Here is a 19,416-nt window from a genome sequence, read left to right as displayed (position 1 = left end):
AGGAAACAAACTGAGGGCTGCTGGAGTGGAGGGGGGTGGGAGAGATGGGGAGGCTGGGTGATGGACATTAGGGAGGGTATGTGCTATGAAGAGTGCTGTGAATTGTGTAAGACTGATGAAATCACAAGACCTGTACCCCTGAAAAAATAATACATTATATGTTAATAAGATGGGGTGCCTGGCTGGCTCAGTCAGTAGAGCATGCAACTCTTGATCTTGGGGTTGTGAGTTTGAGCCCCATGTTGGGTGTAGAGATTACCTAAAAAAATCTTAAAAAAAAATAATGTAAAGGCAATTCACAGAATGGGAGCAAACATTTAAGGAATACATTTAACTCACAAAGGATTCATAGCCAGAATATATAAAGAAATCCTATAAATCGGTAAGAAAAAGACAATTCAAAGACTTTAAGGGGCAAGAGACTTGAACAGGTACTCCATTAAAGAAGACATCTAAATGATCCATAAAATGTAAAAAGATGCTCAATCAAAAAATAAAATAAATAAAAGCTTTTTAGCACAATGAAGGAAACAATCAACAAAACTAAAAGGCAACCGAGAAGATATCTGCAAGTGACATATCTGAAAAAGGGTTAGTATCTGAAATATATAAAGAACTTCTAAAACTCAACACCCAAAAAATGAATAATCCAATTAAAAAATGGGCAGAAGACATGAATAGATATTTTTCCAAAGAAGACATCCAGATGGCCAATAGACACATGAAAAGATGATCAACATCATTCATCATCAGGGAAATGCAAATCAAAACTACAATGAGATACCACCTCACACCTGTCAGAATGGCTAATATCAACAACACCAGAAACAAGAGGTGTTGGTGAGGATGTGGAGAAAGGGGAACCCTCTTACACTGTGGATGGGAATACAAACTGGTGTAGCCATTCTGGAAAACAGTATGGAGGTTCCTCAAAAAGTTAAAAACAGAACTACCCTATGATCCAGCAATTACAATACTCAAAGAATACAAAAATACTAATCCAAAGGGATACATGCAGTCCAATGTTTAAGCAGCATTATCTACAATAACCAAATTATGGAAACAGCCCAAGGGTCCAATGACTGATGAATGGATAAAGAAGATGTGGTATATATACACAGAGGAATATTACTCAGCCATAAAAAAGAACGAAGTCTTGCCATTTGCAACATTGATGGAGTTAAGCAAAATAAGTCAGTCAGAGAAAGACAAATAGCATATGATTTCACTCATATGTGTAGTTTAAGAAACAACACAAAGGGGGAAAAAAAAGAGAGAGAGAGGCAAACCAAGAAACAGACTCTTAACTATACAGAATCAAATGGTTACCAGGGAGGTAGGTTGGGGATGGGTTAAACAGGTGATAGGTATTAACAAGTGCCCTTGTTGTGATGAGCATCGGTGTTGCATGGAAGTGTTAAATCACTGTATTATATTCCTAAAACTAATATTACACTGTATGTTAACTGGAATTTAAATAAAAACTCAAAAAAAAATTTTTTTTTAAATGCAAAATGGTATAATTAAGTAAATATATTGGATTTAAAAAAAGCTTTTTATTTTTTATTTTTTTAAAAGATTTTTATTTATTTATTTGAGAGAGAGAGAGACAGCGAGAGAGGGAACACAAGCAGGGGGGGAGAGGGAGGGGGAGAAGCAGGCTTCCCGCTGAGCAGAGAGCCTGATGCAGGGCTCGATCCCAGGACTCTGGGATCATGACCTGAGCCGAAGGCAGACGCTTAACGCCTGAGCCACCCAGGCGCTCCTAAAAAAAAATCTTTTTAAAAAGAGGCTTAACCTCACTAGTAATCAGGAATGTGAAAATTAAAACCATAATGAAATATTACTACACACCCATGGGAATGGTTAATATTTAAAAATCTGACAGTACTAAAAAATAAATAAAATTAAAAATAAATAAAAATCTGACAATACCAAAGGTTGACAAGATATATGACAAAGATAATTTTCATATAGTCTTGGTAAATCAGTAGAACCACTTCTGAAAACAACTGGAACAACGGTTACACTCATACAATACTGATTGGAGGATACATTAGTGAAAACCACCTTGGCAAACAGCTTGGCATTATCCATATAAGTTAAACATATACACAATTCCACGATCCAGGACTCCACTCATAGATACATATGCCCAATAATAATGAGTGCATATGTTCACTGCAACATTCTTTGTAAGTGCTCCCAATCACAAACCCAAATATCCATCAATATTAGAATAGATGAATAAATTGTGATATTTTCATACAATAGATTACTATATGGCAAAGAATCACAGTCACACACACCATAGGCAAATCTCACAAACAACGTTGAGCAAAAGAAGACAGATACAAAAGAATACATACTTGACCATTTCATATATATTAAATTTAAAAAGCAGGCATATCCAAATTATAGTGCTTAGGGATACATGCTTGAGTAATAAAAGTATAAAGAAAAACAAAAATGTGAATACTATGAAATCAGGATAATGATAACCCTTGGGAGATAACGATTACAAGGGGTCATAAGGGGAGCTCCTGGGGTACTAGCAATCTTCTATTTCCTGACCTAGTTTCTAGTTACACAGCTGTTCTGTTCAGATAAATCATTTAGCTATTTTTGTTTCAGGCACTTTTCTTGATATGTTTTATTTCACAAAAAAAGGTTAAGAAAAAAAGACCTCAGGGGCAAGTTAAACAGATGAGACAAAACTAAATAAAGAAAAAAGGGGACTGTAAAAGAGACCTAAAGAAACTGTGCAGAATGAATCCAGAGGGATGACAATTACGTTAACTATAAAGGAGAGAGGTGCCTGGGTGGCTCAGTCATTAAGCGTCTGCCTTTGGCTCAGGTCATGATCCCAGGGTCCTGGGATCGAGCCCCACGTTGGGCTCCCTGCTCAGCAGGGAGTCTGCTTCTCCCTCTCCCTCTGCTCCTCCCCCTGCTTGTACCCTCTCACTCTCTCTCTCTCAAATAAATAAATAAAATCTTTAAAATTATAGGGGGGTATATATATATATATACATGCTATCCTACATGTCTGGTAATGTAGGATATACTGTAAGAGATTACCAGACATGTAGGATAGCATAAAAAGTTGAGAATACAGCTGATCAAATTCCAGCAAGAAAGAAGGAGCACGATGAGGAAGATGAGAAGGAAAAGGAGGAGGAAAGGGGGGAGGAGGAGGAGAAGAACAAACAAGGTAAAGACAATTTTCAAAGAGAATTTAAAAATTCAAAGAAGATACCAATCTTCATTTCCAGCTATCTCTCTGAATCCCAAGCTGGAAATACAGAGAGAACACCTAGCCTCATCACAGTGAATCTTTAGAACCACAAACTCAAAGTGAAGATCTTAGAAGGAGCTACAGAAAGTTAGATTACTATGAGGAATCAACATTTAGACTGACAGTTAACAGCAACAATGGAAGCCAGAAGACAATGGAATACTGTCTTGAGAATGATGATTAATTGCCAAGCTAGAGTTTTCTATCCAGTGAAAGTATCTTTTCAGATCAAGAGTAAAATACAGACACTTTCCAAACAATAACAATGACAATAAGTTTAATGAGCCCACAAGAAATAAACTTCTAGGGGCTTCTGGGTGGCTGGCTCGATTGAGTGACTGACTCTTGATTTTGGCTCAGGTCATGATCTCAAGGTCGTGAGATGGAGCCCCATAATGGGGCATGGAGACATGCTGGGTGTGGAGCCTGCTTAAGATTCTCTCTCTCCCTGTCCCTCTGCACCACCCTCCAAATGGCTCTCAAGCTCTCTCTCTCTCCCTCAAAAAAAGAAAGAAAGGAAGGAAGGAAGGAAGGAAGCAAGGAAGGAAGGGAGGAAAACAAACAAACAAACAAACTTCTAAAGGATAACCTTGAAGAAAATTATCCCAAAAGGAAGGTCTGAGAGATAAGGGGAAAATGAGCAGATAAAAAGGTAAACGCTTCAGTAAATCCAAACACTCACTGTGTTCAAAGGAGCAAAAACCATAGCTAAACAAACACAAAAAGTGGGGACGCCTGGGTGGCTCAGTCGGTTAAGCGTCTGCCTTTGGCTCAGGTCATGATCCCAGGGTCCTGGGATGGAGCCCCGAGTCAGGCTCCCGGCTCAGCAGGGAGCCTGCTTCTCCCTCTGCCTGCTTCCCCCTGCTTATGCTGTCTCTCTCTCTCTGACCAATAAAATAAATAAAAATCTAAAAAAACCCAAAAAGTGAATAAAAGAGGAAGGGAAATAGAAATGGAAGAATGGAGGGGCGCCTGGGTGGGGCAGTTGGTTAAGTGTCCAACTCTTGAGTTCAGCTCAGGTCATGATCTCAGGTTTGTGAGATGGAGCATCAGGCTCTGCGCTCAGTGCAGAGTCGGCTTGGGATTCTCTCTCTCCTTCTCCCTTTGCCCCTCCCCCATCTCTAAAAAAGAAAGAAAGAAATGGAAGAATGGAGAGAACAAGGAATGAATGATTTTCTTCCTAAAGCTTTTCTGCAGCCATAATCAGGGAAATGCAATCACACCTGAAGGAGATGTGGCCTCCAGCAGGCGTTCAATACTCACCCAAAACCAAAATGGAAGTAGGTTTGGGATTACTTGCCACTTTAACTTATCCATGCCTCTGCTATAGTAATTAAACAATTACTATCACTAAACTATTCACTTCAGACTACCCTGTTGCTGCACTGATACTTCATTTAATTAGAAAATCAAGGTGTTTGGCAAAAGTGAATTTTCCTCGTCTACTAAAGCTCACTATTTAGCAATGGCTTCTTCTATTATTGTTGGTGTAAATATTTCTAAAATGATATAATTTCTTATATAGAATACACCAAAAGTATCCAATCTTTTCCTGACTGCCCAAGGTCATTGGTAGAAACAACTACTATTATTGCTGATACAATGAAATAGCCTCCAGTAGCCAAGGTATGAGGTCTTGTGTGACTACTAAGCCTTGCCCACGCTGCCACGTGTACCCTTGATCATCACTGCCCTGGCATCTGCTAGGCCTCCCACCCTGCTCTGACCTGATTTTGTGGCAGCTTTTCTGCTTAGAGCCTCTTCTGATTCCAGGTCCTGGCTCTAGGCCATATCCTAAATATCCAGAAGAAATACATCAGAGAATCTTGGCAAGGCATTCTACTGAATTAGTAAGAAATGATAACTATGATTTATTTATACTTTTATAATATCTTCTGTTTCAAGGAGATTAAAGTTCACTCTGTGAATCAGGATGACAGAGGAATAGATGCACCATATGATCCTCATCCCAACTATGTAACAACTCTCCCAAAGGAAGAGCTATGAGAAAAAACCAGATGTCAGGCACCTGGGTGGCTCAGGCGGTTAACTGCCTGACTCTTGATTTCGGCTCAGGTTGTGATCTCGGGGTTGTGAGATTGAGCCCGTGTCGGGCTTCATGTACTTGGCATGGAGTCTGCTTGGGATCTCCTTCTCCCTCTCTCTCCGCCCCTCCCCCCACTCGTGCGCTCTCTAAATAAATAAAATCAAGGAAAGAAAGAAAGAGAGAGAGAGAATGAAAGAAAGAAAGAAAGAGAAAGAAGGAAAGAAAGAAAAAGAAAGAAAGAAAGATTGATTAACCAGATGATTAAGAAAGCCCTGGGCTCAAGTGGTTACCTTTTTATGCCTCCTTTCCTAGCTGTACAGTGAAGGTAACAATAGTATCTTCCTACATTGGATTACTGTGGAAATTAAATGAGATAATGGAAACAAAACAGCAAAGTACCTGGCTGAGGGTAATTAGTATTTCAAATTTTAACTGTTACCTCTTTAAATGCTACTTTGTGTAATAATTCCCATTTAAGTAGACTTCCTTAACTATCTTCTCCATGGCATCCTTATGAAAATACTATTAAAAGTATTAATAGTAGCTAATACTTAATGATCACTGACTATATGTGAAAATCATGCTAATCCCTTTATAGGGCTTGTCTATTTGAATCCTTTGAAAAGTCCTGGGAGGGAGATACCATTACATCCCTATGGGACACAAGTTCACTGAGACTCTGAGAGGGTAAGTAGCTTGTCCAAGTTCAAAGAATGATAAGTGGTCAAAATGGAGCGTGTACAGGCATGTCTCACTCTAGAACCCATGATTATAAGCACACCCCTATCCTGAGAAGAGAAGCAGCTTCTCCTGCTAAATTCTATTTGTGAGCTAGCTGCCCAAGGTCATTGGTAGAAACAACTACTATTATTGCTGATACAATGAAATAGCCTCCAGTAGCCAAGGTATGAGGTCTTATCCTCTACTTGACCATTCAAGTTACCTAGTTAGAAAAGCAGCAAAGATTTACACGTTTTGTTTTTGCTTTTTAACTTACCCACTCACAGTCGATTCCAAGTACTGGAAAATCTTCTAACTCACTCCTAAGCAAGGGCTCAATGTGGTCCCACTCGGCCTCCTGAGACACAGTCACCACCTTTGCTCCGAGGATCCTCTCCTCCCATGAGGCTCCGGGGGCCCTGGAGCGCAGCTGGACCTCTTCTGGAGGGGGTAGCTCCCTCCGGCCCGGTGCTTGCTGCTGCGGATGCTGCGGATGCTGCGGATGCTGTGGATGCTGCGGATGCTGCGGATGCTGCCGCCGCTGCCCACTGTCCGGGCTCGCTTTACTCCTCCGCCGCCGGATGCCTTTCCACAGGACAAACCCCCCCACAGCCACACCGACGAGGGTGGTCACTGTCAAAGCCATTAAGTATCTAGACATCTTCAACTTTTTCTGCTGTTTAGGAAAGCATATCACTAATCCCACAATCTGCAAAACAAGCGGCAACAATATATTTACATATAGAATTTAAACCTAGATGGAAACATGTTTTCCCCTAAAAAGTGCTCCACTTATAATCTATGTGTCCACAAACTAAAACAAAATGCTACAGATTTCCACATGGAAAGAGCGATATTTCTTTTTCTCACTTTTGTACCTTCTGTATTCCATCTCTACCTTCATTCTCACCCGAGGAAAGCCCCCTGCCCTCTACCAGCTGCCCAGCGGTCACTTAATCATATGACAACAGGGCGTCTGAACATAAGACACACTTGTACAGAATTTGAAAAATCAAAATTAATTATAAAATTATTAACTAATTAATTAATTAAAATCCTACTGCCCTTAGGTGACTACTGTGATCAGTTTGATGTTCTATTATTTTATACAATTAAAAAAAATAAGAATGGCAGATGGCTTTAGTCAGGGAAACCCCACACAATAGTCTCTCTTCCATTTTTCTTGTCACACGTGGTTTTCTCCATCTATCTTTTGTTTTCCTATTTTTGACAGAGAAATGGATATGTAGTACTATTTCTGTACTATTTAAATAACAACAGAAAATGTGTAACAATAAAGGGTAAGTGGCCCTTGGCCTCAGTCACGGAAAGAAATCATGGGACAGACTTCATTCAGCACAAGGTGATTGATCCTGTTTGGGAAGCAGGCCCAGTATAGTCAGATAACTCCATTACTCAAGAGAAGTCAGTTATCTAAATTTTATGGGAAATGTCACTATTTTTAAGTGTCAGCAACAAATTTACAGTTTTTAAAACATTGTACCAGCCAAACAAAAACACTCTGGGCTCTGTGCCACCTATCTGTGAGCTCTGGCCTAAAATCTCTAATGCCCAAAGACACAGTGATCTGCTAGACTCTGCCTATGCTTCTCTATGGCTGAGAGTTTACCACTGAATGTGTACTATTTTAATCATTTTTCAAAGTTTCGGTAACAGTTATTTTTTAAATAATTTAATATTTACAACAACCCTGGGCTATCATCATACCTACAGAGATATTTGGCATTGGAGATGAAAAATGAAATCACAACACTGCTAATGAAAACAATAAAATGGCTGTGCTATTTTAAAAAGATTTACTTTATTGCTGAAACTGTGCTAAGTACTCATGTGTACTTTCTCCAGTACTTTTACTTAAGGCTTAATGAGATTAAAGAATTTGCACAAATTTCTAGTTAAAATATTCTGAGAAGATGTTTAAAAAAAACCCCTCCCTTTCTCACTGGAAACAATACAAAATGCTGGAGAAGACATTAAAAAGATAAAAGTATAATACAGAGTTAAATTCAAAAAGACGAAAGGGAAATCATCAGGTGCCAGAAATGGAAGTGGGTGGGAGAGATAGCTGGGCAGAGACCAGAACTCATACCAGCCCATGACCAGAAGTCTAGGCCACGAGGCCAGGGTACAGCTGGGACCCTGGAGAGTGCTACCTTGTCCATGAACAGGAACTGAAAGTACTCACCCACCATGGTCCAGGCAAGCCACCTGCCCAAGGCTGAGAGTATGAACAGAGCTCCTCATAGGAAGACAGTCCCTCAACCCTGCACTATGAAGCAGTACAGGGGCCAAGTTCACATTATCCTCACAAAAGAAAACCCTAAGCCAAGAACCTAAAACTAAAATGGTTAGAATTGGTGCATTCTGTTGGAGTGTGTGTGTGTGTCTGTTTCTAACACACAGGAAACACGTAGGACTTCCACAGAAGATCAGTCCCTAGAAGAGCAATCATAAATGAATAAAAACAAAACAAAAATCAAAAAACCCTAGAGCCAATAAAAAACAGTTCACAGAAGAACCAAACAAAAATATCCATATCTGAGATCTGAAAGGAACTTTAAAATAACAACACTCGGGGAAATTAAGGAAAATAAAATCTAAAACATGAACAGGAGACAACAAAAAGCAGAAATTCTAGACATGAAAGATATTTGTTAAAATTTTTTAAAAGTTCAATAATCAATAGACAGGTTAAATAGTAGATCAGACAGAGAGAGAGAGTTAGGGAGTTGAAGATAAATCTGAGGAACTCACTCAGAATGTAGCACAGAAAGATGTAGAAAACAGGGGCGCCTGGGTGGCTCAGTCGTTAAGCGTCTGCCTTCGGCTCAGGTCATGGTCCCAGGGTCCTGGGATCGAGCCCCACATCGGGCTCCCCGCTCAGCGGGAAGCCTGCTTCTCTCTCTCCCACTCCCCTTGATTGTGTTCCCTCTCTCGCTGTGTCTCTATCAAATAAATAAATAAAATCTTAAAAAAAAAAAAAAAAAAGAAAGATGTAGAAAACATAGCAGAGGCATGAAGGATAGATTGAGAAACTCAACATCCATGTAGTGAAGAGTTGGAAGACGGAGGTCATCAGATTTAGTACAGTTCTCTGAGTCCCAAGTTGGATAAATTAAATCTATCCACAAAAAAACTTAAGAATGTTCGTTAACAGCTTTATTCATAAGACTAAAGATACATGTATGAATCCTAAATTACATTAGGCTGAATGAAAGAAGCCAGATACAAAAGAGATACTGTATGGTTCTATTTACATAAAGTTCTAGAACAACTAAAATTAATCTATAGTAGAAAAATATCTGAACAGTAGTTGCCTCGGGGTGGGGGTAGGGGGTTACAGGGAAGAGATTTAAGCTGAGCACGGAGTATCAAAAAAAGAGCCAGTCACGAAAAATTCTAGGGAAGAGCATTTCAGGCAAGAGGGAACTTTCTAGAATTGCGTGTAACATTCCAAGTCTTGATGGAAGCTTGGGTTACACAGGTACACACATTTGTCAAAATTCAGCAATATTAAAAAAAAAAAAATTCAGCAATATTTGTGATGTTTTCCCAGTGGCCTGACTGATGAATAACTGCTGGTTCATTCACTGTCTATCTTTCCCACTAGCTTGTAAACTCCATGAAAACAGCGACCTTACCTGGCTCCTTCAACACTACATATCCCCAGGAAGTAGCACAGAGCTCATAATAATAAATACTCATTGAATGAATAAAACTCAATTCAAGGTGTTATATTTTATGATAAATGTCTCTACTTTAATCATCCAATTACAAAAATCTGTTTACTCCAATGAAAAAAGCATTTTTCCCCTTACTGAGCCTTGATGCTAAAAAGAAACAGCATGATTCGATGCTGGGCCAGAAGTGAGAAAAATCAAATTTTGCATTACAAACTGAAAGTTTGTGTCCCTCTAAAATTCATATGTTGAAATCCTATCCCCCAATGTGATGGTATTAGGAGGTGGAGCCTCTGGAAGGTGAGTAGGGTTAGGTGAAGTCATGAGGGTGGAGCCCTGAGGAATGGGATTAGTGCCCTTATAAAAGCTTGCCTCCCTGATCTGTCATGTGAGCATACAATGAGAAGTCAGCAGTCCACCTTGTGAAAGAGGGCTCTCACCAGGACCTACCCATGCTGGCACCTTGCTCCTGGACTTCCAGCCTCCAGAACTGGGAGAAATACATTTCTGTTTTTTATGATCCACCCAGTCTGTGGTATTCTACTTTAGCAGCCCAAAGAGACTAAGATACCTCTCTAAGGGCTTGCTCTGGGATCCAAAGCTTTCAGTGCCTCACCACCTTCCATGACTGAAAACAATCTGCCATTTTAATTTATTTTTTTAAATTGTACATAGTAGGGGCGCCTGGGTGGCTCAGTCAGTTAAGTGTCTACCTTCGGCTCAGGTCATGATCTCGGGGTCCTGGGATGAGCCCCGTGTCAGGCTCCCTGCTCAGCGGGGAGTCTGCTTCTCCCTCTCCCTCTGCCGCTCCCCCTGCTTGTGTGCACACTCTCTCTCTCAAATGAATAAATAAAATCTTTTAAAAAAATAAAATAAAGTTGTACCAGTAATTGAATATCAAACTGACAACAGTGATTACCTAATGGTAGTAGGATTATAATTTTAATTTTTCAAATTCTGTGCAAGTATGTGTATGTCTTGATAATTAGAAAAGTACTCATTATTTTAAACTGATGTTTTTTATGGATAGGCAATGTAAATATCACACTTAAGACATGATTATATTCCTGAAATAAATCACATTTGGATGAATTAAACAAATATGTTAAGCTGTTCAGGGAGCAGCCTAAGGTAGAGGATAAGGACAAGGGCCCTAGAGTCAAATACCCTGGGTTCAAATCCAGCCCCTGCCACTTGCTAGCTATATAACTTGGGCAATTCACTGAACTTCTCTAAGTCTCTGTTTCCTCACTGGTAAAATGGGAAAGATAGTACCTACCCCATACGGCTCTTGTGAAACTTAAAAGTAAGGTGATCAATACACCTGATTTAGCATACTGGCTAGCACATCAGGGTTCCATAAATGTCAGCTCTTACTGCTATTGGGCTCTATAAACCAGAGAACTCCTATTAAAGGAAAACAAAGAATCACAGAGTGAAAATTCAGGAGCCAAATTCAGCTCCTGCACAAGTTAAGAATCCTTTCCGTGGTAATCCTGACAGATCATGACCTGGTCTCTATCTGAATACTTCTAGGAACAGAGTTCATCACCTTAAGAAGGAGTTTTTATTGAAAAGTCCTTGCATTCTGCAAAAGTTCCCTACTTAGACATTGTTCTCTTTTTAGGTTTTTTTTAGGGTGAGAAGAACAAAGGGAGAGAGAGAATTTTAAGCAGGCTCCACAACCAGCGTGGAGCTGGATGTGGGGCTCGATCTCACAATCCTGAGATCATGACCTGAGCCGAAATCAACAGTTGGGCACTTAACTGACTGAGCCACCCTGTCGCCCCAGAAATCGCTCTCTTTGATGTCTTTGATGTTCAGTCTGGCCCCTGAAATGACAACAGTGTTCCTTCCTGAGAGCCTGTGAGATATGTAAAGGCAGCTTTTATAGTTTCTCTTAGAACATTCTTCTCAATCCAAGCAGCCTTCCTGTGACCTGGGAGGGTCACCATTGTGGCCGGGTCCTTCTGAACACCTCCAAGTTTGTCAATGTATCTCTTAAAATGTGGCACCCAGGTCGGTATTCAATACTTGAGACAGGGTCCAATTGGTGTGGACGACACTGGTATTACTACTTCCTAGTATCTGGACCCTAGACTTTATTAATGCTGTATGAAATGACCTGTTTTTGAGTAGAAGAAACCCAATGGTGGGTCATATAAAGCTTGTGGTCAACTGAAATTCACTGATACCAACTCAAGTCCCCCATTTTATATAATTATAATTTATATTTTGCACTTAAATCCAAAGCTTTACATTTCTTTTAAATTTCGTCTTGTTTGTTTCAGCCAAATGTTTCATCCTTTGAGACCAATCTGCATCTTGATTGTGCATTCCCTCTCAACTTAGAAATCATTTTGCAGAGATAAGCAAATTTTTGTTTCCAAAGAAAATAACATCTTCTCACATGTGTTTTAATTCATTTTTTACATTTATTTTTGCATTTCATACTATCTCCATATTTCATAACATTAAAATAAGGTGACATTAAAATAGAAAAGGCTTAAAAAATAAAATATTATTGATTTGCTTCCAGTGAGAAGGGCTCCCTCAGATACGGAGTTCCCAAGCATATGGTAAGGTTCCTGACTTACTCTTTGTCATGTGTGGCCCCTGTAAGAGAAAGGTCTCACAGGGAACCTGGAGGAGCAAGCAGGGTACCTCCACATGAGGGAATGCTTGGCAACATTCAAAAAACATATTAATTCATTTTCACATGGAGAGGTTTTGTGTGGGTGTCTTTCCAGCCAAAGGGTTCGTCCAGCAAACATGAACGTAGCACTTTCAATAAGCCAGACGTGGTGTCAGACTCTGGGTAAAAAGGGTTAAAAGGCACAATCTGCCCTCAAAAATGTAGGATTCAGGAAAGGAGAAACACCTGTAGTGAACAGGCTGCAGGGCTGGGGGAGAACACGGCACGGCCTGGGGCTGACAGAGAGGAAGGAGCGCGGGCACCGCCAACGGGAATGCTCGGGAGAGAGGGCAAGGGAGGCTGCCGCTGGGGTCAAAACCTGAGCGTGAGCCGTCCAGGTGTGCAGGCACCGAGGAGAAGGGCACGCCCGGCAGAGGGAACAGCACGTACAAGGATACAAAAGGCAGGAAGCACCACAGTAGAGGTGAAAAAGCTCAAGCAAATTTAACATGTACTCTAAGTGTAAAATACAGAATTTTGCAGACTTACTATGAAAAAATGTAAAAGTATCTTACTGATAATTTCCATATTGATTTTTAAGGAGGACCTTTTTTATTTTAGTAAAATATACAAAACACAAAGTTTACCATTTAACCATTTTTAAGTGTATGATTCGGTGGCATTAACTACATTCACAATATTGTACATCATCGCCACTATTCATTTCCAGAACTTCCTCATCACACACAAACCCTGTACATGTTAAACAGTAACTTCCCATCCCATCCCGTGCAATCCTTGGTAACTCCTATTACACTTTCTGTTTATATGAATTCCACATTGCTTTTTTCTATCTATGTTGAAATAATATTTGGATATACTGGGTTAAAAAAAAACATGTTATTAAAATTAAGTTTACCGGGGCCCCTGGGTGGCTCAGTCGTTAAGCGTCTGCCTTCGGCTCAGGTCATGATCCCAGGGTCCTGGGATCGAGCCCAGCATCGGGCTCCCTGCTCGACGGGAAGCCTGCTTCTCCCTCTCCCACTCCCCCTGCTTGTGTTCCCTCTCTCGCTGTATCTCTCTCTGTCAAATAAATAAATAAAATCTTTAAAAATAAATAAATAAATAAAATTAAGTTTACCTTATTTCTTTACATACATACAGACATATATATATATATATATATATATATATATATTTAAAGATTTATTTACTTATTTTGGAGAGGGAGTAGGGGCAAAGGAAGAGAGAGAACCTCAAGCAAACTCCCCACTGAGTGCAGAGCCTAACATGGGGCTTGATCTCACAACCCTGAGATCATGACCTGAGCCGAAATCAAGAGTTGGACGCTTAACCAACTGAGCCACCCACGTGCCCCTCTCTTTAGATTCTTAATGTGGCTACTAGAAAACTGTATTTATGGGGCTCACATTATATTTCCATTGGACAGTGCTGTGCTAGAGCATAATGTGCATACAAGAAAACAGAGACAGATGGTGCTGGAATGAGCAGATCCAGAGCGAGTCGTGAGGGGCCTTAAAGTACTTTACAAGATAAAACCTTATAGGTAATGGACAGCCAATAATAGACTTACGAAGGAAGTGCCAGGCTCAGACTCAGATTTCAAAAAACACCATGGCGGCTGTGTGGGTGCTAGACTGGAGGAGAGCAAGGCAAGAGACAGGAAGACCTGATGGAAGACTCACAATAGTAGAGCCTGGAAGGGAGGAAGATCCAAATCAGGGCAGAAGAAGGCAGAATGAAAAAGAATCATGAGGCAGGTGGGTGGGGCGGGGGAGGTCACCTGGCTGGCTTGGTCACTAGAGCATGTGACTCTTGGGATCATGGGATGCCAACGTTGGGTGTAGCTCTTACGTTAAAAAAAGAAAAAGAAAAAAAGAACCACGATTCCTAGCAGAATGACCACATTGGAATCACCTGGGTAAGTAAACAAGTCATAACTTTTACAACTTATCATTTTGAAAGTTTGATGAATATATAAAATCAATAGCTTTCCAAAACCATTATAAAAATATGAAGAAAAACCCACTCATAATAGCAACATACACTTTTTTAAAACCACACACAAAACAACAACCACATACACACACACACACCTAGGTATAAACTCAACAAGAAATGTGCAAGATTGATACGAAGAAAAATAGAAAACTTTACTGAAGACACAGAAGCCTGGAAGAGCAGAGAGATATTATCACAGCTGTCAAATACAGAGCACACAGCATGTGCCACAATTATATGCAATCATGTACACATTACTCACTCAATCCTTTCAACAACCTTCTTCAAAAGGTACTATAATTACTCTATTTTTTTAATAAAGAGATTGTTTTACAGATATAGTCAAAATAACATATAAATGTAATGCAAACTTAATTTTAAAAAACTTTTTTAAAAATGAACTGACCATCAAGAGAGGGAAAAGACAACCCCAGGATGGGAGAAAATATTTGCAAAGCATATATCTGCTAAGAGCATGTATGTAGAATATATAAAGAACTCTTACAATTCAATATAAAAAAGACAAGCCGGTTAAAAACAGGCAAGGATCTGAATAGACATTTCTTCAAAGAAGATATACATATGGCCAATAAGCACTGAAAAGCTAGTAGGGAAATACAGATCAAAATGACAATGAGATTCCACTTCACACCTACTAGGATGGCTCTAATGAAAAAAACAGATAATAAGTGCTAGCAATAACATGGAGAAATTAGAACTCTCACACACTGCTGGTGGGAATGTAAAATGGTGCGGCTGCTTTGAAAAACACTGGCAGTTCCTCAAATGATTAAACATAGGGTTGCCATATGACCCAGCAATTCCACTGCTAAGTATATACCCAAGAGGAATGAAAACATATGTCCAAAGGAAAGTTCACAGCCGCATTATTCATAAATAGCCAAAAAGTGGAAACAATGTATATGTCCTTCAGCTGACAAGTGGATACATAAAATGTACCATATCCATAAGGTTATCGGTTGAACTGTGTCCTCAAAAAAAGATATGTTGAAGTCCTAACCCCCAGTACTTGCGAATGTGACCTTATTGAAACTTAGGTCTTTGCACACATAATCAAGTTAAAATGAGGTCATACTGAACTAGTGTGGGCCTTTAACGCAATAGAAATGGTGTCCTTCCATGAAGGGGAGAAGAGACACAGAAACAGGCTCCTACAGAGAGAATTATCACATAAAGACAGACCCTCAGGGAAGAAAGCCATGTGAAGAGAGAGGCAGAGGTTAGAGTTTCGGCAGCTGCAAGCCAAGGAATGCCAAGGATTGCCGGCAACCACCAAAAGCTAAGAAGAGGCAAGAAAGGATTCTCCCCTAGAGCCATCAGAGACAGCAAAGCCCTGCTGACACCTTGATTTTGGACTTTATAGCCTCCAGAACTGCGAGAGAATACATTTCTGTTATTTTAAGCCACCCAGTTTGTGTTACTTTGTTACTGTAGCCCTAGGAAACAAATACAACATAGGATGGAATTCTGTTCAGCAGCAGAAACAGAGGAGTACTGATACATTCTACAACACGGATGAAACTTAAAAACATTATGCTGAGTGAAAGAAGCCTGTCACAAAATATCACAAATTGTATGATTCCATTTATATAAAATATTCAGATCTATAAAGGCAGAAAGATTAGTGCTAGCCTAGGGCTCCGGTACTGGGGAATGGGATGGGGAATGACTGCTAATTGGCATGGGTTTCTTTTTGGGGTGATGAAAATGTTCTAAAATTAGATTGTGGTGATGGCTGCACGACTGTGAATACACTAAAAAACCACTGAATTGTACACTTTAAACAATGAGTTATGTAAATTACATCTAGATAAAGCCACTTAAAAAAACTATTTGACAAGCTAATTCTAAAAATCTGGAAAAGAAATTCTAAGATTAGCCCCCATAGTTTTTTTAAATGAGTATGTGAGCTGATAAAGTATACAATTTTCAATAAAGTAATGACAGTAATAATCATAAGTGAGTATCCTACTAAATATCAAAATAGAACATATATTTAACATCAGATATTGTGGTATTGGTCCAGCAAAACAGAAAATTAGGTCACAGAATAGAACAGTCCAGAAACTGACTCTGTGTGAGAAAGTAGTAAATGATAAATGTGGCAATTCAGATTAATGCGTCATGAATGCATTTAATATTCAGAGTGACACTGTTGGGAAAACAGTAACTATGCACACACCATTCACTCACACACACACATCCAGAGGAATTAAAGAAAAACTCAAACATGTAAGAATTTATAGGAGAAAGAATAGTCATAAGAGAAAACCCTGCTGTGCCTTAGGGTATAACAGTGTTCTTCAACATCAGCACTACTGACTTTTTACTCCAGAAAAATTCTTTGTTGTGGAGGGCTTTCCAATGTGTTGTAGGATATTTAGCATCATCCCTGGTTTCCACCCAGTAGATGCCCGTCATTCTACAACCCCAGTTAGACAACCAAAAAATGTGTCCTCACATTGCCAAATAGCCCCTGGAAGGCAAAATATCTCCCACTGGAGAACCACTCTGGTAGGGAATGACAGCCACAAAATACAGAATACACAGAGTAAAAAACTGATACATTTAAATGTAAAAGTTAAAACTATGGTTTGACAAGGACGCCATGTAGTTGAAAGACAAGCATTAACTTTAAAAAAGCACTATGTTGGGAATAAATACTTAAAACAAATAAAAATGACAAAAAATTAATATCCAGAATACATAAAAAAAACTACTATATATTTAAAAACAGCCCAATTAAAAGGAGACATTTCTCAAAAGAGGAAATACAAACAGCCAACAATCATGACAAGATGCCCAATCTCACTAGTAACTAGGGAAATACAAATTAAAACACCAATCAGAATCATTTTTCACCCATCAGATTGGCAAAAATGAAAAAGATTAATAGCATCAAATGTTTAAAAGAGCTAGGGAAATAGACATTATTATACACTGTTGGTGGGCAGTTTGCCATTACCTGTCCACACCCTCCCACCCAGCAATTCAATTTGCAGGTTTGAAATGTCCACATGGGCACACAGACACATGTGGGAGGATGTTCTCTGCCACACTGTGTCTAACTGTAAGCAATCTATGGAATCTCGCATATTATGAAAGCTTAATATACCATGGAATTTACAGAGCAAGTAGAAAGAATAAGGTCAATCTCTACATACACATGGACAAAGAAAATGTTCCAAGACCCACTTTTAAGTATAAAAGTCAAGTTGCTGAATAGGTACAATATACCATATTTGTATAATATGTATTAGTAAAAATTTAACACGAAATCTTACATCTTACATACATGTAACTTATGTGAATACTTGTCAACAAATGCAAAGAAAGAGAAATAGAAAAACACATCCCAAACTAGTAACAGTTCTTACTTTAGGTCTAAGAGATTAAAGAAGATGGAGATGGAGAGAGATCAAAGAGGATCCATTTTGTTTAAATTTCTTATAAAAGGCTGTATGCATGAACTACAACTAAAATAAATATAAAAGATGGGGCGCCTGGGTGGCTTAGCGAGTTAAGCGTCTGCCTACAGCTCAAGTCATGACTCCAGGGTCCTGGGATTGAGCCCGCATCAGGCTCCCTACTCAGCGGGGAGTCAGCTACTCCTTCCCCGTCTGTTGTTCCCCCTGCTTCTGCTCTCCCTCTCTCTCTCAAATAAATACATAAATTTTAAAAATTAAATATAAAGGAATACATTTTTAGAACTAGCTCAACTTGACCAAAACGAATCATTATTCTCCCCTATTAAGCCGCTTTTCTCCCACACTTCCTAATTCTGATAATTAACAAAATATTCCCATGCAGTTCCTTCTATCCATGTAATACAACTAAAAAAATACGGTCTGGGGCGCCTGGCTGGCTCAGTCGGTGCAGCATGCGACTCTTGATCTTGGGGTTGTGAGTTGGGGCCGCACGTTGGGTGTAGAGATCACTTAAAAATAAATTTTTTTTTAATCTTTTTAAAAATGGTATAAATAATGTAGTGTTTTCAAGGAGTGGGTATCTAAGAGAGTTCGCGTCCAATCAGTACATCAAAAGCTTAGAAAGGGCTGGGTTTGCTTATATGTTAATGAGCAAGTATCAATTTTGTAGGCCTCACTAGGGCTGCGGAAAGACAAACCTGCTCCCAGCAAGGCCCAGGGCAGCGGATGTGGTCTGGGAGGGAAGGGGTGGTAACACTGGGGGCGGGGGCAGCTCCCCACGACGGGAGGGGAGGGAACCGTAACGGCGGCCGCGTGCAACACGCGGCGCCCAAGGAGCTGCCAGGTGCTGTGGGTGGTGCCTTCTTTTGAGCTGATTGGGTCTAGAAGCCATGAAGGTTTGGTAGGCGCTCCTAAAGAGAGACGGAGGGGCCCGAGGGGGCGCCCGGGGGAAGCATGGTGGGCCGCGGCCCGGGGCGAGAGCCCTCATCGCACACGTGGGTGCTAAACCGCCGCGGAGGAGGGGAAGAAGGGCTGGGCCAAGTCGCTCGGGGACGGCGGGGTCCCCGCAATAAGTCGCCCCCGCACACGGTGACATCTATGCCTCTCCTCAAAACGCACTGAAAACCCCTTCCTTCCCTCGCACAAGGCGGGTGAAAGGCCCCGCGGTCCCTTATTTTCACTTACCTGCGACCCCGGACCTAACCCGAACACCTGCGGCACTTCACGCTGAGGAACTGGAACCCTCCTCGGCCACCTGCGCGCACCTACCCGGATCCACTAGGACGGAAACCACTTCCGGTCCTGCGACCGGCTAGGAGGACGTAAACCCGGCTGGGGTATACAAATGGGCGACGCCATGTTGTACGGAAGCTGCTGGGGCAGCTGTTCCTTCCCCAGTTTCTCCACTGCTGAACAAAGGATCTGTTAAAATTGGAAAGGCTTAGCATCTCTTCAGAAAAGGGGTGTTTTTGTTTCTGGGGTGGTATTTTTTATTTGTTTTGGTTTTGGCTTTAACAGAAGCAGCTCTGGAACCCTCGCAAATGTAA

General features: G+C 40.4%; 1 protein-coding gene across 6 annotated transcripts in view; it reads right to left on the bottom strand.

Annotated features, from left to right (window-relative positions):
- Positions 1-19,191, bottom strand: part of EXD2 (exonuclease 3'-5' domain containing 2) — a 61,280-nt gene extending 42,089 nt beyond the window's left edge. For 5 of the 6 annotated variants that reach the window (XR_013440752.1, XR_013440751.1, XR_013440753.1 and 2 more), the window contains exons 1-2: positions 19,055-19,191; positions 6,340-6,771 (exon numbers count right to left, since the gene is read on the bottom strand). Coding sequence is in view for 2 of the 6 variants with exons in the window: in XM_036107225.2 (XP_035963118.1) it covers positions 6,340-6,723 (384 nt within the window). In the remaining 4 variants the exon portion in view is untranslated. The remainder of the gene's footprint in view (positions 1-6,339; positions 6,772-19,054) is intronic. The other variant, XM_036107228.2, reaches the window with a different exon arrangement.
- Between the last annotated feature and the right edge of the window lie 225 nt (positions 19,192-19,416).

This window comes from Halichoerus grypus, chromosome 8 (assembly GCF_964656455.1).
Source record: "Halichoerus grypus chromosome 8, mHalGry1.hap1.1, whole genome shotgun sequence".
In the NCBI taxonomy this organism is placed as follows: Eukaryota; Metazoa; Chordata; class Mammalia; order Carnivora; family Phocidae; genus Halichoerus; species Halichoerus grypus.
The sequence above is the reverse complement of the archived record's forward strand: the minus strand, read 5'-3'. Positions and strand labels throughout refer to the sequence as shown.